This window comes from Hirundo rustica, chromosome 14 (genome assembly GCF_015227805.2).
Source record: "Hirundo rustica isolate bHirRus1 chromosome 14, bHirRus1.pri.v3, whole genome shotgun sequence".
In the NCBI taxonomy this organism is placed as follows: domain Eukaryota; kingdom Metazoa; phylum Chordata; class Aves; order Passeriformes; family Hirundinidae; genus Hirundo; species Hirundo rustica.
Window position 1 is genome coordinate 3,429,700 of NC_053463.1, and position 11,192 is coordinate 3,440,891.

An 11,192-nucleotide genomic window follows, 5' to 3' on the forward strand; every position below is an offset into this window, starting at 1 on the left:
GGAGGCTCTTTCCCCCCTTCACTGCCTGGGGCACAGGCGTGGGACAATGACATGCAGGTCGTGGAACAGGGGCAGTGGCAGGCAGGAGCAGCCAGAGGGGCAGTGCCAGCTCCTCCTACCATTGGGGCAGACAGCAGCCTGGTGCCTTTCCGCCCCGCCAGCCTTATCCTCTCCCGCCCGGGGGCAGAGGCTTTCTGCATCTCACAGAAACCAGATTCTCCCCAGAGATAAAATCCTGTCGCCTTTGTTTTGTGGAGAAAAGACAACATCAGCTCCCGGCCAAACAACAGAGTCGTTAAGCGAAGGCGTCTCTGGACAGGGGCTCCGAGCCACATCCCAGAGCTGGAATGAGGAACCAGCTGGTGTCCTGGCCCCTGGGGTCCTGTCTCCCCCAGGGCTCAGCATTCCTCCCAGGACCAGAACCATATCCATCAGCACTCAGCATTCCCCCAAGGACTATAGCAGTTCCCTCAGGACTCAGCATCTTTCTGACACACCCCCTTCCCCCACCCCGGACCAGAACCACCTTCCCTAAGGTTCAGCATTCCCCCTGGGATCACAGCAGTTGCTCCAGGACTTCAGCAACCCTCCAGAACCACGGTCCTCCCCGCCAGGGACCACAGCATCCCATGAAGGACCAGCAGCGTGGTGGGGTGGCTGTGAAGCTTCTCAGCCCCACCAACACCCCACATCCCTCACAGACATATCCCAAAAACATGCAAGGGGAATCTGCAGCCCTGGAGTGGGCAGATTCTGGGGGGGGGGCAGCAGGTACACAGCCCCAGAACTTGGGCAGACGGGTTGCCCGCGGGCATGGCCGGGCAGGGATCGGTGCCAGCACCCAGGGACTGGGAGCAGGCGGCAAGGGGGGTTGTGGTGGTGGGGGTGTGTGGGAACGCTGCCTCAGGAAGCCAGCAGGATTTACTGGGCTACACGCTAAATCCCCCTCACAAAAGGGGCCTGTTCGTGCGGACAGGATGCTGGTGGCTCAGCCACACTTGTTTGGCCAGCAGAGCCTGGCGGATTAAGGACAATTGGTTCAGCCCTGACAGAAAATACCAGGAATGTTAAACAATAAAAACTGCCTCCAGTTGTCGTGGGGCTGCGGAACGCCCCAGGCTGCTTCTCTGCCCAGCCATGGCCTTGGCTGCCCTGTGCCTGGCAGAGCTGACTTGGGTACAGCCCATGTACCCACTGCTGCAGCTTTTGGGGGTTCACTGGGGGATGCAGTGGTGCTGTGCCTGGGGATGGCCTGAGGGCCCCCAAGCTGGGGCCAGGCAGGTGGGCACAGTTCTGAGCACTGCCAGGACCCTGAAAGTATCCCTGAGCTGCACTGGTGTGGGTTGTTGGGCTGTGGGCAGCAGGCACTACCTGCACCTGCAGCAAACCTTTAAAGCTTGCAGGACTAAGTGAGGCTTTGGCAGGTCCCTGCTCACAATGTCCCCTTCTGCTCCCCTCCTCCCCTTTGGTATTAAGCATTAGCAAATCCACCTATGCCTCACAATTGGCTATGGCCGTGTTTTCCAGAGAAAGGGCAGTGCAGGGAGAGCAAGAACTGCCTGCCCTCTGTGCTGCCCTCAGCATGGAGACCCCGGTCTGAAGTGAGGTGGGGGCAAGCTGGGCACAGCCCCTCTCCAAGTTCAGTCTCAGTCCCGGCCAGGATCTGGGCAGCTCCTGTGGGCAGCTTGGGCAGTTTGCCCTTCAGCGTGTGAATGCCCTATTCAGGGCTGTGCGAAATGCATTGGTTCTGGCACATTACCGGACAGCTGGGATCCTTCCCAGGCAGGCAGGCTGCAGGGACAGGCAGGTTTCACACCGGCCAGTGAGCTGTCTGCCTCCGCCCGCCGTGCTGGGATGGGGGCTCATCCCAACAGAGAGGGGAGCTGGGCTGGGGATGGAGGCTGTAAGCGTGCCCATGGAGTGGGATTCCCCCGGCAGCCCTGTGAGGGACTGTGGAAAGAAGGGGACACTGGGATGGTTCTGAAAGCTGTTGGACTCCCAGCACATACAATTCATAACAGGCACAGCACCCATGGCTGAGTAAAGTCCCAAGTTCTGTGTCTCTTGAGATCCCAGACCCTGACACCATCACAGCAGTAGCCAGGATCGAGGGACTCCCTTTCCAGCTGCCCTGGGCCCAGGTCCTGCCCCACAGCACCTGCCAGCCCCCATCACCTTGGGCTGTTTTGGGGCAGGCTGTGCCAGAGAGCCAGCTTCCATGCTGGAAAGAGGCAGTTTCCAGGCGGGGGGCTGTGAGTGCAGCTGGGAGCTGAAGGAGGAAACCAGATCCTGGGGCTAACGGCTGGCAAAGCCTGGCCCTAGCTGAAACCCTAGACCCAGGGAGCAGGCTGGCAGGAGGGGGTGAGACAGCTGCAGACCTCCCTGCCCACGCTGCCGTCATTGCTGGGCATCACAGGGCAAAGGGGGGCAAAGCAGTTATCAGAGAGCCCTCCAGGAGGGCTGGAGGCTCCCAACCTGTGCTCCCATGAGCTTTGGGGAGACAGAGCCCGTAATTCACTTTTATCTGGAGTGCTGGGCTGGCCTGGGCAGGAGGTCCCCAGTGCGTGGGGCTGGGCTCTAGAGCATTTTCCCAGCCTGGGAGCCCATGGCAGTTGGGGGATCGGTTTCAGGGCAATGCTGGTAGCGGAGTTCACGGTGGCTTAGTGCAGCAGTGGCTAATGGGGAACAGATGCGAGGGTGCTTTGTGCTGGAGCAGGCCTGGAGGCACAGGAGCGGGGACATCACTTCCTGCACCTGTGGCACTGTCTCCATGTCCCCCAAGAGTGATTGCAGGCCCCTGTGCTGGCTGGGGCAATGAGGCAGAGAGGAGGCAACCTCTGGCCTGCCTTCCAAGTTTAGGTGAGCCCTTTGTGCCCCAGGAGCAGCCCAGAAACTGCACCGGGGTGTATTCCAAAAAAATAATTTATCAGGTTGATATTTCATGTACATAAATATTCATCTCTGTGGCTATGTACAGATGCAGCAGGAGCCTGGCAGCTGCAGGGCTCCTGCCCAGAGACACTTCCACTGAAGCCCTGGCCAAAGCCCATCTCCCCGGGCCATGCCATGGGCATCCCAGGCAGTGCCCACCCAGAGAGGCTCTAGGTACTGCTGCTCCACAGTACCAGACAGATCTCAGCCAGGGCTGACGGCTCAGTGCCCTAAAGGAGCCTGGAGAGAGGGACACCCTGCTCCAGTGCTGTAGCTCAGGTCCCTGCCCACCCACTGCTCAGCCCGGACAAATCAGGGACCTTTGGGAACCTGGACCCCCTCCCTGCAAGGGCAGAGGTGGCTTCAGCATCACCCTTCCCTTCCCTCCCTTAAGTCCTCACACTGGGGTAGGAGAAGAGGCGGGGAGCCAGCGGCAGCGGGTCATGGGTGAAGACAGAGTCATCAGAGGAGCAGGAGCTGGCGGTGTCCTCGCAGGAGGGCGAGTACTGCTCGAAGGGCATGGAGAGGTCCAGGTACTGCAAGGAGGGATGGTGCCATGGCCACCAGTGCTGTCAGTGCCCACACTGCCCACCTCTCACCCACCAGACTCCCCTTCCTCTCACCTCCTCCGAAACGGCTGCCAGGATCTTGTCCAGCCCCTCCACAAGCTGCTTGAAGGTGGGGCGCTGTGAGGGCACGGCGTGCCAGCACTCCCTCATCAGCATGTACCTGGGGACGAGGGGGTGTTAGTGGGTTCTCACTGTGCCCCCTGCCCACCCACCGGGCTGGTACTCACAGCTCGTGGGTGCAGTTGGATGGCCGGTCCATGCGGTGCCCCTCCTTCAGCAGCTTGAACAGCTCCTCCACAGGGATGCCAGGGTATGGGGAGCCCCCCAGCGTGAAGATCTCCCACATCAGGATCCCAAAGGACCATCTAGGATCACACATAGCAAAAGGGGGTCAAATACATCCTAGGGTTCTCCCCCAGCTTGGCCCACTGCACCCTGCAGTGCTGTGGGAGCAAGGATGGGAGAGGGTGGATCACCCTGGGGAATATGTGCCCCGCTGTCCCCATAGAGCACCCCCATTCTGCTCATGGGAACCCTTCAGTACATGCATAACCCCGCAGTGCTGCCTTGTCCCACACCAACAGCATCCTCAACCCACACCCAACAGACCCTCATTGCCCTCAGGACTCACACATCGCTCTGGTGGGTGTAGACACGGTCAAAGAGGGCTTCGGGTGCCATCCACTTCACTGGCAGGCGACCCTAAGAGAGCAAGCCCCTGCTCAGCTCAGCCCTGGTTGGGGGTCCCTGTGCCCCTCTCCCAGGAGCCCCACTCACGTTGCTGGTTTTCTTGTAGTAGTCAATGTCGTGAACGTCCCTGGCCAAGCCAAAGTCAGCGATTTTCATCACACTCTCTGCTGTCACCAGCACGTTGCGGGCAGCCAGGTCACGGTGGATGCACTGCCAGGGGGGAGCATCACCCACAGGGGTGTGAGATGGTGACTCCAGCTCCACATGTCTCCTTCAAACACTGAAATCACCATTTCCCTCCTGCACACCCCCCAGCACCTCTGCAGTGGTGGAATCATCCCGTCATTGGGCTGGCTGCAGTGACAAGCACAGGGCGGGGGGCACATGCACTTCCCCAGGAGGTGGGTCAGGCTTTGAGTCCCACATTTTTGGGGAGGTACTGCCTTGAGCTTTACTGGATGGGGCTGGGAGGTTCTGGACAGCCTATGGGAATGGGCTGGGCTGCCTTTCCACAGAGGCAATGGGTTCACCAGGGATACACAGCTCCTCTGTCGCTGCCATGCCCTCCCCAGCACAGATGACCCGCGCAGGCCATGCCAGCCGTACCCGTTTGGACTCCAGGTACTCCATGCCACGGGCCACCTGGTAGACGCAGGAGACCAGATCCTTGAAAGAGAGCTGCTCCTCAGGCATCGCCATGACATCAAAAGCGTAGTCAGGTGTCGGGGGCCGGCGGGCACGGAGGTACTCACGCAGGTTGCCCTTCGCAGCAAACTCCACAATCACGTACAGCGGCCCTGGGAAGAGCAGCCACCTGCTCAGCCCCTGCCCTGCCTTCTCCTTTTCCAGTTAGCCACTGACTCCAGTAGTCCCCATCCCTGGTTCTGCTCCATGCCCTGCCCAAACCCTGCCTGCACAGCCCCCTCACCGTCCTGTGTGCAGACACCCAGGAGGTTGATGATGTTCTTGTGTTTGTCCATGAGCTTCATCATCTCCATTTCGGATATGAGGTCAGCCAGGTCCTTGTCGGTGGCGTTGTCTAGGGAAGGAGGGCTGTGTCACGATGCCAGCTGGGTGGCACCTCTGCCTGGCACTGATGACACCTCTGTTCCCAGGACACTGGCACGGGAGCCGTTACCTTTCAGCATTTTGACAGCCACGGTGACAGCTCTGTCTGGCCGGTCCCTGTCTATGCCGTAAGCTTCTGCCCGCACCACCTGGCCAAAGCAGCCTTCCCCCAGGGGCTTCCCCAGCACCAGCCTGGCAGGGACAAGCAGAACCAGGAGAGATCACAGGGATGGCCTTATGGTGGCAGAGGCCTCCCATCCACCACCTGCATGCTCCTGTCCCGGGGGTGGCTGGGGAGAGTGACCCCTATCCCTGCCCTGTGTGGCACCGTACTTGTCTCGAGGGAACTCCCACTTGGCGTCAAGGGGCAGGTCCAGCTCCATGACACCAGCCAACATTGGGGCACAGCTGGAGGAGAGACGGGTGACGCGCATCAGGGATGTGCTGGACTTCCCGGAGGAGCTGGAATCCAGGGAGAACTGTGGAGAGAGACACAGCTCCTCACCCATCCCATCTCATGCTCCAAGGCTAAACAAAGATGCAACAGAAAAGACCCTCACTTGGAACACTGGGCTGAGGGAGCCACGGGGGGCAGTGGGAAGGGCAGCCCCAAGGCTGGCAGCAGGGTAAGGTGTGGTGGGCACAAGGGACACTCATGGAGCCCATTGGTCACCAAGGTCCCCCTGAATTACCGGGGCTCAAGTTTGGTACCCACCTGTCGGATGAGCGGGAATTTGGACAGCTTGTGGACTGCCATAGGCTCCAGGTGCTGCTTGCTGGACTGAGTCTGCATCCGGCACAGCACCACAATGATAATGGCCATGGCCACGGCGAGCGAGCCCGAGGTGTAGATGATGATGTCCGTGTACTTGGTCTCAGGGGCCTCAGCTTCCCGCACCAGCTCCTCTTCTGCAGGGAGTGAATCAGTTGGCCTGAGGCATGGTCTCTGTGTGCTCAGGATCCCAGACCCCACACCGGGACCCCACCCCTACCTGGCAGGACGGTGAGCCAGGCAGACTGGTAGGAGAGGCCGATAGAGTTCCCTGCCAGGCAGGTGTACTCGCCAGCATCCTCCATGGACACATTGCGCAGGTACAGCACCTCCACCTCAGAGCTGTTGATATCTGCAGTCTGTCAGAGGGAGGGATGGATGGTCAGTATCCCTCTTCCTCGGGGGTCTCTGTGCAGCCCTGTTACCACTTTAGCACAGGTATCTGGGACCTGAGTGCTTCCAGCCCTTGTTACCTTGAGCACTTGCACATAGGGGACCCCGTCAGGACCGTAGTTGCTGCCATTCACTTCAATGTGCTTCAGCCACTGGATGTGGGGCTGGGCATCACTGTAGACCTTGCAGAAGAACTCCACATCACTGCCCACCAGGGCTGTGGTGTTGGCGGGCAGCCCAGCCTGCAAGATGGGCCTGTGTGGGGACCTCTCTGTGCACACAAAGCAGAGCAGTGTCACTGACATGGTGGCCAAGAGCACAGGCTCCTTTCTCCGTCCTTCTCCACCCACTGTGGAGCCACAAAGAGCCCTTCCCCAGCCCCAAAACAGACCAATGCAACCTGAGCCTGGTCTCCATCCCATGTCCCTGGGATGTGAGGGACATGTGGGCTGCATCAGTGGGTAGGCCATGAACAGAGGCTCCTTCACCCCTTTCCCTGACCCCACCAGGCATGGAGAAACCCAGATCAGCACCATGCTGAGGAACCCTTACCCAGCACGTCCAGGAGGTAGCTGTAGTGGATGCTGCCAAACCTGTTTTCCACCAGGCAAGTGTAGTTGCCGCGGTCAGAGGGCACCACGCTCTCCATCACCAGGCTCCAGTGCTGGTGCCGGAGCTGCAGAGGGGGAGGTAAGGCAGTGAGGTGAGTTGGGGAAGATGGATCCTGGCAGGGAAGCTGTGGTGGGAGGAGATGGCCTGTACCCGGATGCCCCCGATGCGGTGCTCCCCTCGGAACTCGCGCCCGTTCTTGAACCAGCGGATGCTGGGGCTGGGGCTGCCTGAGGCCGGGCAGCGGAACTTCACCGTGTTCCCCGCAGGGACTGCGTACAGCTTCTTGTCCATCCGGTGTGGGTGAGTCCAGTAAGGAGCTGAGGACGTGCAGGATGTACAGTGGGAGGGGGCTTGTGCTGGGAGCAGGAGGCAGCAGTGCCCCATGCCCCTGACTCTGCCCCACCTGCCCTCTCCTGTAGGGCCCCGGTGTGGCACTGACCTCTGTGCACATAGACTGACTCCTCATTTCGGTCTCTGTGGGAACTGTCCCCATCACTATCTTCATCATCATCACCTGACGCCAGGGAGTCTGCAAAGGGAAACGGGTTGAGAAGGACATCCCTGCCTGCAGGGCTGGGCGGGCAGTGACTGCCTTGCTGCCCCGGGGGTAGCTGGGCGCTGCCGGGGCTCCTACCCACTACAGAGATGGTGAAGTTGCGCAGGACTTCCCCAGTTCCCCGTGCCCGGCACACGTAGAGCCCCGAGTCCTCATAGGCGACTTCTGAGATCTCCAGCAGGCTGTGACGGAGGTGGATGCGACCCCCTGAGATGAGTGGCCGGGACTCCTTGTACCAGATCACACTGGCATCACTCTCGTTGGCATCACAGTACAGCTTCAATGTGTTGCCTGGGTCCAGTAGGAGATGTTCCTCTTCTGACTCCAGCAAGGGGCTTTCAAATAGCTCTGGAGAGATGCAATGAGTGCCCACCCCAGTGCTCACCCCTCCCTGACAGCAGGACGCCTCCATATGCCCATCCTAGTGCAGAGAGCATGTGGGGTGACACAGCCCAGAACCTGGCTCTGCCACCCTAGAAGAGGGTAAGGGCTGGACTCTGCCCTGAAGCACTGGGACATGGTTTCCCCAATGGCATGTCCCCGTCCAAGGCCACACATGCCACCGTCCTTCCACCCCTCGCAGTGACGCAGGGTGCTCCAGCCTGTTCTGCCTTACTGAAGGGGGGCACCAAACCCCTCCAGACACCCACCGTCGGACCTCTACATGCCCCAAGCACGGCTGGGACCCCTACAGCCTGGTTGTCCCCGGCAGTGCCGGGCTGGCAGCGGAGCCCAGCTTGCCAATGGCCAGCATGTGCACGTGGAGGGCAGAATCAACCTGGCCGCCAGCACAGCAATACCACGGCAGCCCGACTGCCTCGCACAGGAGTCTGGAGGGCACGGGCGTGTCTCCAGTGCACGGCCAGCACAGGAGGGATGTGGGGCGGCTGGTCCCTGGGGACAAGTCCTTTTCCCGCACCCAGCACCGCGGTGCACGGACTGCCCGCACCTCGCCAGGAGCCACACACAGCAGCCACAGCCCACAGCGGACGCGCAACCCTTCTCCTCCACGTGTGTCCATGGAGCGAGCCAAGCCCTCGCAGCACAGGGACAGCCTGGCTGGAGCCACCTTGCTCCTGTCAGTGATGGAAACGCTCGTCCCTGTGCCGTATCTCCGGCTCCCGCCGGCCGTGCCTTGCAGGCAGGGCGCTGGGGCTGCGTGCCCACGGCAAGCAGCCGCATCCCAGCCCAGGGGTCGCCGCCCAGCTGGGATGGAGAAAGTATTCAGAAAGCACGACCCCACTCCCGCCGCGCTCCCGGCTCCACTTCGCCCCCCGCAGCCGTACCTGGCTCCATCGCCCTGCCCCGTGCAGCCGCCGCCAGCAGCAGCCCCGCCACGACCTGCAAGAGGGGCCGCATCTTCCGGGCCCCCCAGCGCCGGGGTCCCACCCTGCGGGACAGGCAGGGTCGCGTGAGCGGATCCGGGAGCAGGGGAGAAGCAGTGCGTGGTCCCCAGGTCACCGAGAGGGTGGGTGCGCATGGACGGGAGGCAGAGCAGGGGAGTCCCTGGGCAGGAATGGGAAGGGGGCACGGGAAACAGAGAGTGGGAAACACCCCGTTTGGGCACCGGGAATCCGACCTCTCCAGCCAGCGGCAGCCTGGTCAGGGCGCTAGGGGAGGTTAATCGGGGGCAGGGGACCGCGGGGGATCCCAGGGAGGGGGAGAGCGTCCCGGGGGGAGCGAGGGTCGCGCTCGGGGTGGTTACCGGCGGTGACGGGCTCCCGCGGAGGAGCCGCCTGTGCTGCGCGGGCCGGGGCAAAGTCCGAGGACGGCGGGCTCAGCGCCGCCGCGCCCCACACCGTGGCCCCATGGCGGCAGGGCCTGGGACGGCTCCGGACTTGGGACGGCTCCGGCTGCGGGCAGAGCTGGGGCTCGCACCCGGCTGGCTCCGGCCCCGCTCTGCCGCCGCCGCGGGGGCGCGGGCACTTTGTAGGGACGCGCTCGGGTTACAGCGGCCCCGCCCGGAGCGCTGGGGAGGCGGGAGGGGGGGACGGGGACCGGCCCCGCTTCGCCGGCATCTCTGCAAACCGACCCGCCGCCGAGCTGGACGGGGGAGGTGAGGGGGTAGCACCGGCCCTCCCTCCCAGCAGCGAGAGGCGAGCCCCGGGCCCCTCCGTCCTGGCCCCGCCGGTGCAGCCTCCCCTCGCCGGTGGGGAACGCAGGGGGCTGCAAAACACCCGAGGCTGCTCCCCTGTGCCGTCCTCCAGGCAGACCCCATGCGTGGGGAGCAGCAGATGGGACAAGGGGCAAGGCCACCCCCGTTTCCCCCCCGATTGCCAGGAGTGGGAGCACTCCAGCCCCAAGCAGGTGTTGCGGCCCAGGCTGGGCGCTGAGTGTTGCTGGGTGCCCAGCAGCACTCATGCTAATTGTGCCATAATTAGTTGTAGCGTTATCGCTGTTGGTGCCATAAAGTGGCTGTGACCCTCATTAGGAGCCCATAACGGAGTGTCATAAAACGTGGCTAAGCTGCAAGCCAGCGTTGGAGTGGCCTAATCTGACCCATAAACACTTCACCCTCACCTTCCCTATGCTGTTGCCTGTGCTGGGGCAGGCAGACCCCACCGTGCCCAGGCCTTGTTGCTCGTTGGCCCATGCAGGACCCCTGGATACTGGGGGAAGCCTGGCCTCAGACACTCTGAGCTGATGTGATCCCAAGGAACAGTGTCCCCTGAACATCCTGCTGCCATCAAGAGGTGTCAGTGTGCCCCAGTACATGGCCAGGGTCTGGCCCTAGAGCGGCTCTCCTTTCCTGTATTGCTGTCTGCTTCACCACCTGCTTCCCAGCAAGATCTTCCAGGGCTGTGCTGAGCCTCACACACAGCCTTGCCCATGCCTGGTGTGAATCTTGAGGCCCTGTGAGTGGGGTGCACTGTCACCATTACCCTTCATTCTGTAGGGCCACACTTTGAGTCCCGGGCACAGCCCTGGCCGTGCTGCTGCACCGTGCCAAACCAGCAACTCCCAGCGTGATATGGTTTCACTGTGAGGCCTGGTTGGTGCTACAATCTCCCATAGCACCATCACCACTGTGCTGCTCCCTGTATGGAGTACTGGTGTCCCCTTGGGGTGCAGAGGTGCACAGAGCAGTCCCGGGGGCCAGCAGCCCCCAGCAGCTGTTCATTCCTGCTGACGCGTGAAGCGGACGAGAACATCAATTTCACGGAGCAGCGGCCGCCCCTGCAGAGTTCACAGCATGCCGGAAGCACAGAAAAATGTTGGGTTCAGCTCAATTCGGACCAAAACCAAATTAAAACCAGAGAGAAGAAGATGTTCCCAGTACTGGGAATACCAGGGAAGCTGGGACTCTGGGGAGCCTCTGGTAGCCACAGCCTGGGATGAACATGGAAAGATTCCCTGTATCCCAGGGTTCCCCAATGCTGAATGGAAGGAAGAAGGGCAAGCAGAACAGTGCAGGCACCTCGCCCAGAGTCACACTAAACATCCAAATTGGGCCAGGGTAGTGCCAGGCACAGGCCAGGGCTTGGTGGGGCTCTGCTGTAGGAGGATGGGAACTGGTCACCTCCCTGCCGTGGGGCAGCGCTGGGCCGGGGCTGGGCTTCCTGGCTTGATTTATAACAGCAACTGACGGCAAACAAAAAGC

The 11,192-nt window shown here is 61.7% G+C and overlaps 1 protein-coding gene across 1 annotated transcript; it reads right to left on the bottom strand.

The window, feature by feature from the left end:
* Positions 1–2,938: 2,938 nt before the first annotated feature.
* Positions 2,939–8,967, bottom strand: FGFR4 (fibroblast growth factor receptor 4). Its single transcript, XM_040078081.2, has 17 exons — positions 8,878–8,967; positions 7,670–7,939; positions 7,475–7,564; positions 7,186–7,352; positions 6,976–7,099; positions 6,504–6,694; positions 6,251–6,389; positions 5,974–6,167; positions 5,592–5,737; positions 5,329–5,450; positions 5,119–5,229; positions 4,797–4,987; positions 4,278–4,400; positions 4,132–4,202; positions 3,728–3,865; positions 3,555–3,660; positions 2,939–3,467 (listed from the first exon to the last, which is right to left on the bottom strand). The coding sequence occupies exons 1-17, from the start codon at positions 8,948–8,950 to the stop codon at positions 3,321–3,323; spliced, it is 2,403 nt and encodes an 800-aa protein (XP_039934015.1). The 5' UTR covers positions 8,951–8,967; the 3' UTR covers positions 2,939–3,320.
* Between the last annotated feature and the right edge of the window lie 2,225 nt (positions 8,968–11,192).